The sequence below is a fragment of the Panicum virgatum genome, chromosome 5K (assembly GCF_016808335.1).
Source record: "Panicum virgatum strain AP13 chromosome 5K, P.virgatum_v5, whole genome shotgun sequence".
Classification (NCBI taxonomy): Eukaryota; Viridiplantae; Streptophyta; class Magnoliopsida; order Poales; family Poaceae; genus Panicum; species Panicum virgatum.
Window position 1 is genome coordinate 56,015,974 of NC_053140.1, and position 15,400 is coordinate 56,031,373.

Sequence of the window (15,400 nt, forward strand, 5' to 3'; positions counted from 1 at the left end):
AGGACTCACGTAACTTGCCGCCAGCAGGCCTATAAATGGAGATCAAATGCAGAAAGCTTGCTGCGTCATCGTATAGTAGTTACATAGAAGTTGTCAATCATTTGTAGCAGGCCGGCCAATTTGGCGCATACAGCTGAAACATGGCTGCGACCAAGGCTACTGTTAACCAGCAGACCCCCGGCGACACCACGGTTGCACCCGCCGCCATTGCCGGCGGCAGCCCTTTTGAGCCCTGCGTGTGGGGCGACTTCTTTGTGACCTACAATCCTCCACCCTTGCAGGCATGCATGTAGCTAGACATCTACATTCACATGCAGTTTTTGATCGGCTAGCTCTCTGTTGATTAATTACATAACATGTGCATGCTGAAGCAGAGGTCAGAGGAGTGGATGAGAGAGAGGGCGGATGAACTCAAGGGGAAAGTGCGCCAGATGTTTGGCGCGGACAGAGCAACGAGCGTGGCCGGCATGGTGATTCTGGTGGATCAACTCGAACGCCTTGGCCTGGACAACCATTTCCGTGACGAGATCAACGCGGCGCTAGGCCGCATACACAGTGAGGGGCTAGACGATGCTGGCAGGTCCAGCAACCTGCATGTCGTTGCCCTCCGGTTCTGTCTGCTTAGGCAACATGGCTTCTGGGTATCTACAGGTATCGATGAACGATCTAGTTACATCAAGCTAACCTCAGCAAAGCTAATCAATCTCTTACCATATAGATTATTAGAGCATCTCCAACAGCTCCTAATATTTTCTCCTGAAAACTTATTATTTGTCAACTCCCTAAATAGGTATAGGGAGGCAAAAAAGAGTTTATCTCTAATAATTTTCTATTTTTACTCCAAAAAATAAGAAGTTGTGGCCCACAAGGATAATTTCACGAGAAATTTTCATGGCTGGCGGACATGGCTGGGGATAGGAGCTTCTTGGAAGTCAGATTGTCGATGATTTAGGGCACGATAGGACTTGAAATTTGGGAGGAAAGAAAGAAATTTGGGGGAAAAGAAAGAGAACGACGAGGAGTTTCCGTTTTATCTCTAACTGCATCGGGGATGCATCGTAGTGGTCGGAATCTCGCCGGGAAGAATGCTGCGGCAGAGGTCTGTTCCTGCGATATCATGGCAGCGATATGTTTCATTGGCGAGCTCTTGGAACCAGAGCTGGGCACCCACGGGGACATGCAGGATGGGTTTCAGCACGGCAGGGAGGGTGCGGAGCATGGTAGGAGTCGTGGAGAGACATAGCGAGAAGAAGAGGGCGACGGAAAAAAAAAGCGGATGGGAAACACGGAAGCGTGTGTATTTTTACGCACAAGAGAACTCAATTTGACAATTGTTAAGAGATGGGGAACTTGGATAGAGAACTATTAGAGAGAGTTTTTTTTTCTTTTTTCCAGAAAAATAAGGATAGGGAAGGAAGATTGGAAACTCTTGGAGATGCTCTTACTTAACCTATTGCCAACAGAAAAAGAAAGTTTGTAGTCAATACAATCACATATGGCTGCAGATGTTTTGATAGATTTAGAGATGAAACCGGCAGTTTCAGCAAAGATTTAATAAGCGACCCCAGGGGCCTGCTTAGCCTGTACAACGCAGCTCACATGGCGGTCCCCGGTGAGGCGACCCTGGACGAAGCCATCGCCTTCGCTAGGCGACACCTTGAGGCCGCGATAGGTAAGCTTGGGTCGCCCATGGCAGGGCAGGTTTCTCGCGCCCTCGAGATTCCGCGGCCCCGTTTCATGCGGCGACTGGAGACCATGCACTACATCATCGAGTATGAGCAAGAGGAGGCGCACGACGCCACACTGCTCGAGGCCTCGAGCTCGCACGGCTGGACTTCAACCTCTTATGGTCTCTCCATCTCAAGGAGCTCAGAACCTCTCCTTGTAAGTCAATCAAAAAAAATAATGTTCCCCTTATTTTTAATTAATCTTTTGCATTTTCATCAATGATGCGCACGAGTAATTAATTTTTTTAGATAAAGAATTACCAATCCGGCCTCTATGGCACGAGTAATTAATGATCAATTTCAACTGCGTGCAGATGGTGGAGGGATCTCTACAGCGATGTCGGGCTAACCTACGCACGAGATCGCATCGTGGAACCATACTTCTACAATTTCGGCGCCTTCCATGAGGAGAACTCTCGCATCTGAATAATTGTCACCAAGATGTCCGTGCCACTATGGAGGAGTGCCAAATGCTAGATGAAGCCATGCAAACGTATGTAGTATGATTTCATCACGTTTTTGAGTAATAGTTTTGTATGATGATCTATAAAATGCTTCGGTACTCCATAACACACTTGTGAACTAACCCTAGCTCTCTCGTGCAACAACATATTAATTAGTACTTGTTGGCCATTGCTATACATTATATAAAACCATTTCCTGTTACTCCATTACAGATATTGTGATTATAAGGGAGTTATGATTGTTTGTGAAGCAAACAAAGTAATTAATTTAGTATGTATGTCATCATTATCTGCAGATGGAACGAAAGTGCCATTTCTTTTCTGCCAGAATACCTGCGCGCGTTGTACATCAAAACACTGAGCAATTTTAATGAAATTGAGTATGCTATGGAACCGTGCGAGAAATACCGCATGGCTTACATAATAAAACAGGTATGTCTCCAGATATATAGTCACCATGCCAATTAGCTGCTAATAAAGTCCAAGAGGAAAAACAAGACGTCGTGATAAGGGCTCCATGTGTATAAGGGCTCTCCAATAAATCTATAGAATCTTTTCCCTACATGTCCATAAGGGCTCAACGGTAAATCTTTAGAATGTGACATGTTTTCTTCTATCGGAAAAAATAGTTGACTCACGAGTATGGCCAGCAGTGTATCCATCTACTAAATATGTGGTACAGTGGTCGAACATCACTCTCCCTCGACACACTTTATCAACACTATCTGTGGTTCACTCAAACTCCTAGTGGTAATGGTAAAAATAGTGCATGCATAGCTCAACCTCTTTCCATTAAGCTTAAGATAACAAAGTGGGATAAAAACTCCAGTCTTCTTTAACTACTATCTATCTAGCTATCTCATCAGTTCATCCCTGAATGAACGTTCCTGCGACAGATAGAGACTCATCATGTCTCGTGCGTCACACGTTTTTCTGAAGCTTTTTGATCACACATTCTTTTTCCTTGAGTGACCTGATCACACGACTTATTTTGTGCAGTATAAATGGCAGTCGAAATATTACCTTCAAGAGACTAAATGGTTCAATGAGAACCACGTCCCGGGCTTCAAGGAGCATGTGGACGTGACACTTATGTGATTATGTCCACGGGCGTGCCATTCCTGTTCTTCGTGGCGCTAATGGCCGCAGGCCAGGCGGTAACAAAGGAGGTATTCGAGTGGGCTTTCAGCGTTCCTGACATGGTGCGTGCTAGTGCAGAAATGGGTCGCTTCCTCAATGATATTGCTTCTTACAAGGTAAAAAGATGCATCCATTTTGACTAAGATCGGCATTGCTAATTTTCGATCATCATCTAATTAAGAGCTAGCAAATGAATTATTGGACAAGTTAGTAGCTAATTGCTCCTGCAGGCTATATATCTGCTTTATTTGCTGAATAAAATGACATTTCAGACCTGAATTTATGTAAGTGCACATGTGAGCAACTTTTACTTTATTTTTATTTTCCTTTGCATCCACATGCAGCGGAGGAAGAACATGAAGGATGTGGCCAGCACCGTGGAGTGCTACATGAAAGAGCATGGCGCGACGGGGGAGGAGGCGGTGGCGGCGATCGGCGCAATGGTGGAGCAAGCGTGGAGGAGGATCAACAGAGCCTACATGGAGATGGACCGCACGGTTGAGCCGGCAGCACGATTGTTGCTTGACATGACAAGGATGCTCGAGATTTACTACCTCCATGGCAGGGACGGCCTCACGCATGGCCGCGACATCAAGGACCTCGTCGCCTTCCTCTTCCTTGAGCAAGTCCCCCTTTAAGCCATCTATATATATATTACTTGCGCAAAGCGATGGATCGATCGACGTGCTTCATCTGAATTCCCTTGCTTCGTCATCAACACAATAAAAAGATCGTGTCACCTCAAGGACCTCATCGTCACCTTGCTCTTCCTGTCGCGCGCGATCATGTATATTTATTATCTCGATCGTTTACTGTCAGGTTTTGAATATTATTATCTCTTGATTTCTGATTCCTTTCAAGCCTTAAGCACCGCGAAGATCGATCAGGAATACCCGAGCTTCGGACGCCCAATCCAATTCGATCGCATGCGTGCATAATCAGACGTCAGAGGAATGGAGTGTGTGCCTTTTTTTTCTCTGAAGAACGATCTAAATCCATACTTGCTTCTGTTCGGCTACACATGATAAACAAATATATTGGTGTCAAAAAAAAATGAAAATTTGCAACTTGCAGAGGTACTCCCGCAGTCCCGCTACTGATGGATAATAATCAGGTTGATTAACAGCAACACACTTTTATGGATCCAGTTGCTTAAAAACCACGTTTAACAAAAGGATAAAGGATACTAAGAGAAGAAAGCGTATTCTGGAACTGAATCCAAAACAGGTGGTTGCTTATATTTTCGAGTACATTAACACCGGCAGATTTACAGGAATACCAGTTCACAGCCACACAGCCACGTTACACGCAAAAAAATAAAAAAAAATAGTGTTCTTGACAGAAGAAACCAGGTCAGGGCAGCGATGCTCTTTTTTGGAATTTAAGATGTTATACATCATACTGTTAAAAATGAATTTAATCAGGCAAGCTACTTATACATCTCTCACGTGTAGAAGTTAATATTTCGAACCGGTCACTAGTTAGTTGTACCACAACATGAGTGATACAATAGTACCTCAAAGCATCAACACGATGCTTACCCTGCATTTGTAATGCCATGATGGGCTCAGAACATAGTTGTTCCCATATCCAAACATGTAGCACATCACAGCGTAAACACACAGCCCAGACACAGAATCACAAACCCACAGGTCACATTATCTGCTTGATGTGCAACCATCAGTTAAACACGCCAAACGCACCAGCTGGGGCTAATGAGGTTGGAAATGTTTACTTTGCTGCATCTGTGACTTGTTACATTACATCAAGCCATTCTATTAAGACGAATGTTCTGGCTTTTCCGCGGCATGGGCTCCATTGACGCAATCACCTGAGGCATGGTCATTCCTCCTGAAACAATTATTTCTGCAGGAACCAAGAGAACAAACATTATATTGGTTTATCAATCCTAGCAAACAACAATGCATGGATTTCTAAATGCAAAATTGACTCGAACAGCTGAACAAGTAACTACTCAGTAGCATGTTTGAGAAAAAAATGCGCAAGACATAATAACATGAGGATAGGCATCATAAGAATTGAACTACCGTACCAATTCCTTCTCGAATGGATAAACTAGGTCTTATGATCTCCTCAGAGTTCACCAGAAATATGTCACCAATGTATAGATGATTTGTTGGCACATAAACACTACACAGTTCCTCATCGCCTTTATCAGTCTGCAGTAAAACACAACAGGCACCATGAGAACAAGTACATCCACATCACAGGGGCAAACATGTATCACATAACAAAATAGGGTCATAGGGTCACAGAAAGTATGAATTTCACTTCCGCAAGCTTTTGTATACAAGGAAGATCAAATACCTGAAGGACCACTGTTGATGTTATGAATCCAAATGCATATTCACCAATTCGTGGGTGACGAATTATTGCAACTTCTTTGAAAGCTGTTGTATTTTGATCTGTCAACAAAATAATTTCATGAGAACTCTTCTTACGCAAAATACTTTAAGCTTGTAGAAACAGTCATATGAAATAGAAGCTGCCCTCCCTCTCCCTTCTCTCTCTCTAGGGTTTATTTTCTTTTGTGGGGCTGCTATTTTCTGAAGTTTTTCTGGAACTCAGTTGCTACAGGTTCATGTCAACAAAGTTTATTATGGCATAGCTTTCGGAATCAAAACATCTGTGTAGAAGTATGTAACCTGGTGAAATCGCAGTGCTGACTTGCTTCGAAGCTGAATATATATGCCTTACAAATGGCATTTTCTTTATAAACCACTCTCCCACCCAGAAGATGGTTGAACCAACCCATGAAGAAACAAATATTCCAACCAGAAATATGAATACCAGAGAAGTCAAAAAACCAAGACCTGCAAATTCGTCATGAAAACAAATAAGTATGACACACATTAAAATAAATTTAGCAGCAACCAAGTTCTTCTGGACACCACAGCAAGAATAGATGAAGCTTAATCAAATTATTTACACAGTAGATGATCTTAAGTAAAATTGGGTTTCACCAATTTAACAAAGAGCCAAAGTTTGAAGAATACTGTTAGCATCATAATGCGGGAATTGGGATCCACATACCACTGAAACATAGTGCAAAAAAATTTGATATGCCAAAGGGCCTACATTTTTAGGACTACGGGTGATCAGTTTCATACATGTACACAGAGTATCCGCAAGGATATATAAGAGATCCAACTAACTATATGGATGACATGTCAACAGAATATCCTCAAGGATATGTAAGAGATCCAAATATAGTCTTTCTGTAAATTTAGAATCACCATAAACAGCAAGTTCGAAAGTATGTGTACAACAATTACCAAATATGTCGATTCCAAGTTTTGCATATAAGGGACTGAAAAACCCATCAACAAATTGAATAAACCACCATGTGATGAAGAACGTGACAGCAACAGGGAAAAGTACTACACTGCATACATGAAAAAAAAAGAAAGATATCATGCATATATAGAAGGTAATCCATAAATTTCACAAGTTTAGTTCATTTCTTGAGAAAGGCATACCATCCAGTCATAAATTTTCTTGACACCCAACTTTGAAGAACAGCACAGCATGCCTGCTCAGTGGTGAAACAAAGAACGATATGTTTACTTGTGCATAATAAAGTACTGTTTGCAAAACAGTTAAAAAGGGGTATAACAGGCATAAAGAGATCAAGTCAAAGGTTTTATTCAATATAAGTCCTGGGGATGGAGAGGTCCGACGTGTATTATCAAACTCCAAGTGGAAATGTAATAGCAAGCCAGAAGGCAAAACAAGAATAGAAAAGTTTAGCCTCCAGAGTTGAAGGGCTGTGCATGTTTTCCAATTCATGCTTGAAACGTTTCTTTGCAAGGGCAGTTATATAGTGCAAACACATATTTGGATGCTGCTTTTGAACCTAAGGGTTGATTTGACCCCCAGATACTTCCTTTCTTTCCAACACCATTAACACAGTAATGCTAATATCAAATCCTTAAAGGTGTGCTTCCCATAAAACAGTAAGGAACTAAGGGTTTTTTTTTGGGGGGGGGGGGGCTACGGCAGGCAAGGAGCCAGCCTGAAAAAATATATTAATATGTAAGCAACTAAGGATCACGGAAAACATATTTCACTTCTTATGCCCATTTCTCTAGACTTTGGGTTATTGTAGATTTCAAGCTGGACCTCGTTATACCACCGCATACTAAACAAAATAACAAAATCATACACAAATTCATGAACTTAAGAAGTTTTGGACTTCAGTAAATGATCGCACATTCGCACAACATGACAGGTGGTTGCATCAACTTAAGCTCAACCACATACAGGAAACAAAGTACTATGCAACCACATGAAGACAATCACCAACAACGCACCCGCCCCCCAAAATGTATCAATGTCCAACTAAAACAAAGGTATCTGATAGCTGCATCACAGTGTAACTAGAAAACATCTCTAATACACGGCATAGGAATCTTCATTTGATTAAAACATCTCCTTCACACTCGGGGGTATAGGAAGTTCGGTCAAACTAAACTAAATTCCTAAATCCAAACAGTCCACATAAAAAATCCAGTAACTCCTCGGTGATTCCATCAAATTAGCCAACCACTTGATAGTTGATACGCGCGCCAACAAGCACGATTCCAATCCCGCGCAGATCCGACAAACGGCAAGCTGAAATCTATTCGTCGAACGACCAGCGAGGCCCAAAAAGGGGCAGCACGGGCGCGCTGCTAGCGCCATGCTGCCGCGAATCACGAGCCGAACTAAGAAGCGTAGGGGCTAGATCCGGACCTTGCGCGTGGAGGTGGTGGGCGAGCTGGGCCGCGGCGGCGACTTGGCCGGGTCCTCGGGGTCCACGGCCTCCGCCGCCTGGCTGAGCGGGATCGACGTCGACTCCTTCTCCTCCGCCATGGCTCCGCCGGTGACTCCCCCTTCTAGAAGCTTCCCGCGGGGGCCGGGTGGGACGAAGCAGGTGCGCGGTGAGGCGTCTCTTGGGGCGGGGCGGGCTGGGGCGGCTCCTTTTGGCTGGCGGCGAGTAGCAGCAAGCACCAAGCAAAGCGGTTGGTGACGGAGTACGCAAGGGAAGGGACGGGACGGGTCCCGGGGGGCGAGAGAGAGACGAAGACGATGGCGACGACGGGCCGACGACGTCAACTCAACCCTGGCGGCTGGCGTGGCGGAGTGACCAACCTGCCCCTGGACGCCCACCACTGACGTAGGGGACCTACCTGTCAGCATGGGAGCCGTCATCCACGTGGCTGTCAGTGTATCGTTTGGGCTTGCGGGGACCACGGGTGACACGGATGCCGCGTTGGAAAGGTCTCGGGTGAGGATGACGACGAGTCGTGACGGCGTCAGCGCGGAGCGCGTTCATCCGTTGTGGCCTTTTTTTTTTTTGAGCAGCATCCGTTGGGGCCTTGGGGGAAGGGCCGAAGGGGGATCGGTTTGGGTCTGGTTTTTTTCCCCCGACGGAACCGGTCGGAAAGCGCGGTTACGGGTGTAATCGGTCCGGACCGGTTCATGTACCGGCGGTTTGAATCCGATAGAATTCAAAACTTTAAATTTAAATTTAAAAAAAATGAAAAATTTATAAAAAGTTCCTATAAATACTTCAAGTTGCGACGAATTTAATGGTGTCAAATTTTTTCAAATATTCGTTCATTTAGTATACTTTGCGGACATTTGAAGTTAAAAAAAAGAAAAAAAATGTGCCGGCCCATTAAAGCCCACTTTGGTTCGATACGCCGGCGACCAATATACCCCCTCCGCCTCCCAAAACCCTTACTCCCCTCCCATATTATCAGGGATCAAATAAACCTTTCAGATCTGCGTGAGGCTATGGGGGATGATTGCATCAGCAATTGGGCACGTAAATATGTGGGTGACATTCATCTAGGGAAGAGGAAGTTCCAGAAGGGGCCTACGAAGGATGACCCGAAACGTCAAAAAGAAAAAGGCAAAGCAGCAGCAAAATCAGTGAGCAGCGACACCTCCACTGATGATGGTGATGGTGAGCGTAGTCCACCGTATCAGGAGACTGAGGATAGCAGCTCGGCTGATAATGGTGATGATAGTGACGGTGCTGATGCTGATGGTGCTGGTGGTGGTGTTCGTTTTACAAGTATATATTGCACCTACATATGCACACATGTTTCTGACTATGAGTATTAATTATGATATATGGTTGATTGTAGGGGAGACTCAGTTCACACATGCTACTCAGGACTCCGATCATGAAGCACCGCAATCGCAGAGGAGAACGGTTGGACCGACGGACTACGACACTCCACAATACTCTTCTTCCTCCTACAATGATACCTCGTAGTTTTTTCACTATTTCATACCTGACATTAGCATGCAGCCACCGACGAGATGGGAGTACGAATGGGAAGACCCCCATTTTTACACTATGTTAGTTCAGGAATGGGAGACAACATCGGCGTGGATGGGCCAAATTTGACAAGACTACAAAGTTGAGCTGCTTAGAGTGCAAGATTTGAATGTGATGTCCACCGCCGAATACCAAATGGGGTTCCAAATGGAGGTCTTTCCATTCGTACGTTGAACTTTTATTGATGTGCATCAGTGTATGCACGATTATGACTATGTTATTTGTATGCACGCTTATTATTATTGTATTTGTATGTATGATTATAAATTATTGTTTTGGTGTGGTCTTTTATATTAATATGTGTATAGCTCATAGTAAAATTTTTATTTATTTCACACCGGGGAATTACTTTAATATCGTCGGGTTTTTTTTCAACGCCCTGGTTACCGCTCAAATCGGAGCGGTATACCGGCCTAATCGAGCGGCTAACCAGTAAAAACCGATTGAACTATCGTTTTTTATTTAAAATTTGAATTTAGCCGATTTTTTTGGTTTTCGGTCAAATCGAAGCGGTTAACCGCTACCGGACCGTAGCAGTTTCAACCTACCGGTCGGGGGGGGGGGGGGGGGGGGGGCAGAAGCTGGCCCGAGTGGGACGGGCGGATTGGGCGGCCGAGTGGGACGGGCGGATTGCGCGGCCGGCCAGCGTGGTTCGTTCGAACTGAACGAAACAGAGGTTGGGCGGCCCAAACCGCAGTTCGGTGGTCGTTAACTCGTTATTATCCAGGCGCCCGACGGGCTTCATCCGCGGAAGGATCTTGTGGGGGCCCACAGAGTCAGTTCAGTCCGTGGGATCAGCGGGTCCAGCAACTGGTTTGGTCCCACTTGCCAATGGGGTCGTGCTCGGCTCGGTCGAGGCAAGTATGCAGCCATTTTCGGGCGCCGTCCGGATGGATTGGATTGCAGATTTGCAATCATCGAGCGGGAGAAATCAGGTTCAGTCTGTCTCTCGCGTGAGAGATCCCTTTGTCGAGATTTATCGTCTTAAACTCTTAGTCCATGTTTATATACTAATCTGGTGTGGGGGGGGGGGGGGGTGTGGGGATTTGGCACTATCTATCTATCACACATGTTTTCTTAGGCAAATTTCAGTGGAAGTGTCATGAAAACATGGTGAACATTAAATTTGCTGACATGTACCAATAATGTAAGGAGAGAAGGTAGGAGTGTCAAATGTAAGAGGATGGTCATCACCATGGCACTCTACCAGCACAGTTTTTAAAATTCCAGTCTAAATAACTGTATCGATGACATTTTAGACCGGCGTTGAGACCGCATTGCATAACCATTGATGTTGTTATCGTGTAAAGGAGCTGACTCCTCCTCGTTTGTCCAAAAGAAGAGCGAATTGGACCTTCCTGCTTACAAAGTTCCGATGGGCTGTCAATGGAACGAAGCATGGGCCAGATTATTAGATGTTATTTGACTAACAGAAGGAGAAAGAAGAAGCATCATATTGGCTCATCTCTTTTAGTACTGGCATTGTCGGCCCAAGGGCCCGTAAACACCACCGTTCAAATCAAGATTCAAAGAATACCCGAGTCATTAAACAATCCAGCGGTATTTGGGCGTTATTGCTTAATTTGCGAATATACTTTATATATTAGTATATAGAGAGTTTTAATTTGCGAATATATTTGGGCATCATTACTTTCGGACCGTTCCGTTTCTTTTACCAGAACATTGTGCTGGAGTCAGATTCTCTTGTCCTGGTGAAGGCACTGCAGTCGTCAGCAGTGGCGGAGCTAGAAACGAAACTTAGAGGGGGGCTATTTTTCCCTGACCAAGAACTGAGAAGGAAGAAGTCTGTCCTTGATAAGTGGCGTTAGGGATTGGATGAACTACAAACTAATTGGGATTGGTGGATTGTGGCAGCCTGAGTCCAATCCATCTTGCGGCCGGCTACTAGGCCGGCGAGCGGCAAACAATGGAGACCACAGATCAGGGGGCGAGGGCGAGGGCCAACGAGACGCGAGCGGCGATGCGACCGTCACCCAGCGCTGCGTGCCATCTGCACCTTCTGCCATGGCTGCCAAGGCCTGGGTGAGTGGGTTTACAAGAGATGCCTATGTGACTTCATTTGGATCAAGGGGGCCATAGCCCATTTTTATCGTCATGTAGCTCCGCCACTGGTCGTCAGTGAGGGATCAAGCCCTGGGTGGTGTGCTTTTCAGAGAAGCAAAATTCCTGATGTCTACTTCTTTTAATTCTGTTAGTGTGAAACATGTAATTCGGCATTGTAACTTTGCTGCGCATGAACTGGCCAAGCTCGGTCGTTCTCGGGACCCGGAACATCCAATTGTGTGAATGAATCCCTTCCCTGAAGTTGTAAACGTTATTTTGGCTCGCGATCTGGCTGAGCCTGGAGTTCCCTGAATAAAGCAGCGAGGTTTACGATTCAAAAAAAAATTGACGCTGATACCGTATTCCAGCTAGTACGTATAGAAAACAGAAGTAAACACTGATGCCTTGTTCAACTGTTGTGATGGGTGCCAGCACATAACATTAAAATCTCCAGAACAGCAATATCTTCATCCTCCAGAATTTTTCAGCGTACTAGACTCCAAAATGTAAATCACGGTGTAATCCAGCTAATTCACATGTCAGCTCTGCTTTATTTATCGCAAAAAAAAAGCTCTGCTTTATTAACCCCTAGTGTCCACGAAAATCTCCATTCCATTCCATAATCAGACGAAAGAATGTTCCTTTTTAAAAAAAAAGTTAGTACTATAATCAAAACAAGAATCTGACAATTGCTAACAAACTAACAACACATTATGTCCCGGAAAGGACATGGAGAAGTATGCATGGTTAGAGCTTCCATCTCTTAACTTTGCAACCAAAATTACAGGAAAACAATCTTCTCAATACGATTCTTGCACCAAAAGGTGCACGGGGAGCGTGGCCATGTCGCTGAAAATTCCCGACCGTCGGATCGGCCGGGCGGATGGTCAGGATTGTGCGAATCTCGGACATTTTGCAAAAAACCCCTCAAGCTTTATCAAAATAAACCCGCAGTCAACTAAACTTTGCATATTTTCCACAAAACTCCTCGAGCCTAACTGAAATCAACCCGCCGTCCCGCTACCTCACGAGCCCGCCGTCATGCCCTCCACCGCCTCGCGAACCCTCCGCCGCCTCGCGAACCCGCCGCCGTGCCCCCCGCCTGCTGCTCCGCCCGCCGACCTCCACCCTTCACCTCCATCCTCGACCTCCGCCCCACCGCTGAGGCCTTCGACTAATCATGACATCCCAGCGCCTCGCAAGCCCACCGTCGCGCCCTCCGCCTACCGATCCCGGCTCACCCAGCGTGCAGAGGCTGTGACGGGGGTGCGCGCGGCCAACCAGACGGTGGCCCCAAACCCGCACGGTCAGATCGAAGCCACGACACGGCGACTCCCGCGAGCCGGAGGAGCCCTCCACCTGCCGCTCCGCCCGCCCGCCGGCCTCCACCCTTCACCTCACTCCTCGAGCTCCACCTCGCCGCTCAGGCATTCGGCTGGGCTGCGACGTCTCGGCGCCTCGCCAACACGCCGTCGCGTCCTCGATTCTGAACAAACGGCAGACAAAAGCTAGCACATGGGTTAGTTTCTTGAAGCTTCTTCAACGCATGCAGTACTACTCGAGCAGAGCAACTCAGGACGCTTCGCCTTTCTGCAGCTGTAGAAATTCTCCTCCCGCAGCGCTCACAGCTTCACGCACACACGGACAAACAAAAATAATCGAGAAAATTGCTATTATAGGACTCCAAACAACTCTCCCTTTCCAATGGGGAAACCTGGATCCAATCCAATCTGCCTGGGCCAAAAAGAAAAAAAAAATCCTTGAGCGCACACCTCGAACTGATCTGCAACTACAAGGGCGCCAACATACAAGAAGTATCACCAAGATCCTTGCATATTAGAGTCAAAATACTGGTTAATTTGATGAGGTATGCTTCTGTTTCCCCAAATGATAAGGTGATTTGTGCTTCTTGCATGTTCGTAAGATCTGGCCTATATATGTTTTTGAAAATTATTTATTGGAGAGCACCTCCATCTGTATGTCATCCTTGATAATTCACAGCAAGCAGTATTATAGATTATGACTTGCTTTCATCATTTATTCATTTTGATCTAATCAATTGAATTTTGGATTGTCATTTGGTAAAGAGCTCCATTGTCTTGCCTGTGTCTGGTCGTTTAGGCTTCAGTGCCACTGGGTACCATAATAATACTAACACATTTAGCCTTTTGATGTTTCTTTGCTGTATGTAGTCCATCTGAACCTATAAACCATGGTCCATCTGAACCAATAAACCATGAGATCGATCAGTAAAGCTATCTTTTCAGTTCTATGATGGTAATCTCTCTTTTTATAAATCTCTTATGGTGTTAGTATCGTTAGCCTTCCTATCTGGTTGTGGTTGCTGTTATTAGTTCTGTAAATTAAAATCCGGTAATTCGAGACACATTGGATTTTAAATATTGCCCTGGTGCATGGCAGTGAGAATGTGAGATAAGATCGACTAATTTGTTCTTCATTTCTGATGGCTTATTTTAAGATGGATCATGGATGATGCTGTATCTGCTTATGTTATGGATACGTCAGTTGTGTCCATGGGATTCGTGGGAATTCCACACATTAGTTTTTGCGTATGCCAGGATGCCTAAAAATCACCGAAGCAGTCAGTCCAATGTCTGTAAGAGAATATGCTTGGGGCAGATAAATTTCAGATAACTACAGATAGATGCATGATGCAGTTTTTGGAATCAGTCGAATGCTTATAGGATAAGATGATATGCATGGGACATAACTATAAGAAGTTAGTCATTTTGTGGGCAATTAGTTCAATACTTGTATGAGCACATGATTGGGGCATAATTTGATATAGCTACCAAAAAAATCAATGTGGTTGTTTTTGGATTCAGTTCTAAATTTCTGATTGTCCTATCCTGTATGCATTCAGGTGTCCCTAAGCTTTGATCTTCATGAATAGCATTTGAGGTACACATGAAACAAAGCTCCCTGTTAACCAAACTTAGGTGCTTGCCTAAAGTTGGAATCAATAAGCATATACTCAAAAGTTATCTCCTCAGCTATTCAAAAAAATTTCACAATAATCTGCTTCACAAGTGCACAATTACTTAAAGGAGAACATGATCTAATTTCTGATGTCAGGGTAGTGATCAGATGGAATTGACGGATTCATTATATTAAATCAAAGTGATCCAGTGCCGAGAGGGTTGAAGTGACCTTCCTATGTAATATTGTAAACATCTATAATTGAAAAGATAAAATAGTTTATTTTTTAAAACATCTTTCTAATATTGTAAATTCTTCTCTCTTTTTTAGATGCTTATCAAATTCTTTGCTATGTAAAGATAACATTCACAATTCTTCGAATGAGGAGCTCTGCTTAAATCATGCCCAATCTGTATTGAGCGAATTCGGAAGATTGATGTGTTCCTTATCTAAACTGGAAGCCTCTCAAAGCACTGCATGTTCCTTCTTTAACCATTGTGATACTTGCTTTTCTTACCATATCCTGTAGGTAGTGAATAGGGATATTCAACACATTTTATCCAGTACTACATATTTTTTCTATCAATATTATTTTTTATTTATGCTAGCAACACACAGTGTTATAACTTATTTTCTGGAAAAATATATTACTTAAATAATAGTGTCATGATAATAGAGTGTTCAAAATATACATCAAGTGCAAGGACGGA

At 44.4% G+C, this 15,400-nt stretch overlaps 2 protein-coding genes, 1 long non-coding RNA gene and 1 pseudogene across 3 annotated transcripts; 3 read left to right on the top strand and 1 right to left on the bottom strand.

Moving 5' to 3' along the window:
- The first annotated feature begins 140 nt into the window (after positions 1 to 140).
- On the top strand, positions 141 to 2,166 carry LOC120710271 (beta-selinene synthase-like). Its single transcript, XM_039995910.1, has 4 exons — positions 141 to 281; positions 375 to 580; positions 1,464 to 1,884; positions 2,042 to 2,166. The coding sequence occupies exons 1-4, from the start codon at positions 141 to 143 to the stop codon at positions 2,132 to 2,134; spliced, it is 861 nt and encodes a 286-aa protein (XP_039851844.1). The 3' UTR covers positions 2,135 to 2,166.
- Positions 2,167 to 2,182: 16 nt separating this feature from the next.
- LOC120710272 lies at positions 2,183 to 4,163 on the top strand (annotated as a pseudogene).
- Positions 4,164 to 4,666: 503 nt separating this feature from the next.
- LOC120708787 (protein LIKE COV 2-like) lies at positions 4,667 to 8,392 on the bottom strand. Its single transcript, XM_039994197.1, has 7 exons — positions 8,087 to 8,392; positions 6,832 to 6,884; positions 6,628 to 6,737; positions 5,998 to 6,165; positions 5,660 to 5,757; positions 5,385 to 5,511; positions 4,667 to 5,197 (listed from the first exon to the last, which is right to left on the bottom strand). The coding sequence occupies exons 1-7, from the start codon at positions 8,204 to 8,206 to the stop codon at positions 5,097 to 5,099; spliced, it is 777 nt and encodes a 258-aa protein (XP_039850131.1). The 5' UTR covers positions 8,207 to 8,392; the 3' UTR covers positions 4,667 to 5,096.
- A 4,382-nt stretch (positions 8,393 to 12,774) lies between these two features.
- On the top strand, positions 12,775 to 15,272 carry LOC120708789. The gene is made up of 2 exons (XR_005689478.1): positions 12,775 to 13,269; positions 13,430 to 15,272. It is a non-coding gene; the product is annotated as an uncharacterized LOC120708789 (long non-coding RNA).
- The last annotated feature ends 128 nt before the right edge of the window (positions 15,273 to 15,400 follow it).

What these genes read in the sequence shown, in the direction of transcription:
- LOC120710271 (XM_039995910.1), top strand. Translation starts at nt 141, where the DNA reads ATGGCTGCGACCAAGGCTACTGTTAACCAGCAGACCCCCGGCGACACC. An exon ending in ACAATCCTCCACCCTTGCAG is followed by an intron (nt 282 to 374) that starts GCATGCATGTAG and finishes ATGCTGAAGCAG; the next exon opens with AGGTCAGAGGAGTGGATGAG. An exon ending in GGAGCTCAGAACCTCTCCTT is followed by an intron (nt 1,885 to 2,041) that starts GTAAGTCAATCA and finishes AACTGCGTGCAG; the next exon opens with ATGGTGGAGGGATCTCTACA.
- LOC120708787 (XM_039994197.1), bottom strand. Translation starts at nt 8,206, where the DNA reads ATGGCGGAGGAGAAGGAGTCGACGTCGATCCCGCTCAGCCAGGCGGCG. An exon ending in AGAAAATTTATGACTGGATG is followed by an intron (nt 6,738 to 6,831) that starts GTATGCCTTTCT and finishes TCATGTATGCAG; the next exon opens with TGTAGTACTTTTCCCTGTTG. An exon ending in ATCCATTCGAGAAGGAATTG is followed by an intron (nt 5,198 to 5,384) that starts GTACGGTAGTTC and finishes TGGTTCCTGCAG; the next exon opens with AAATAATTGTTTCAGGAGGA.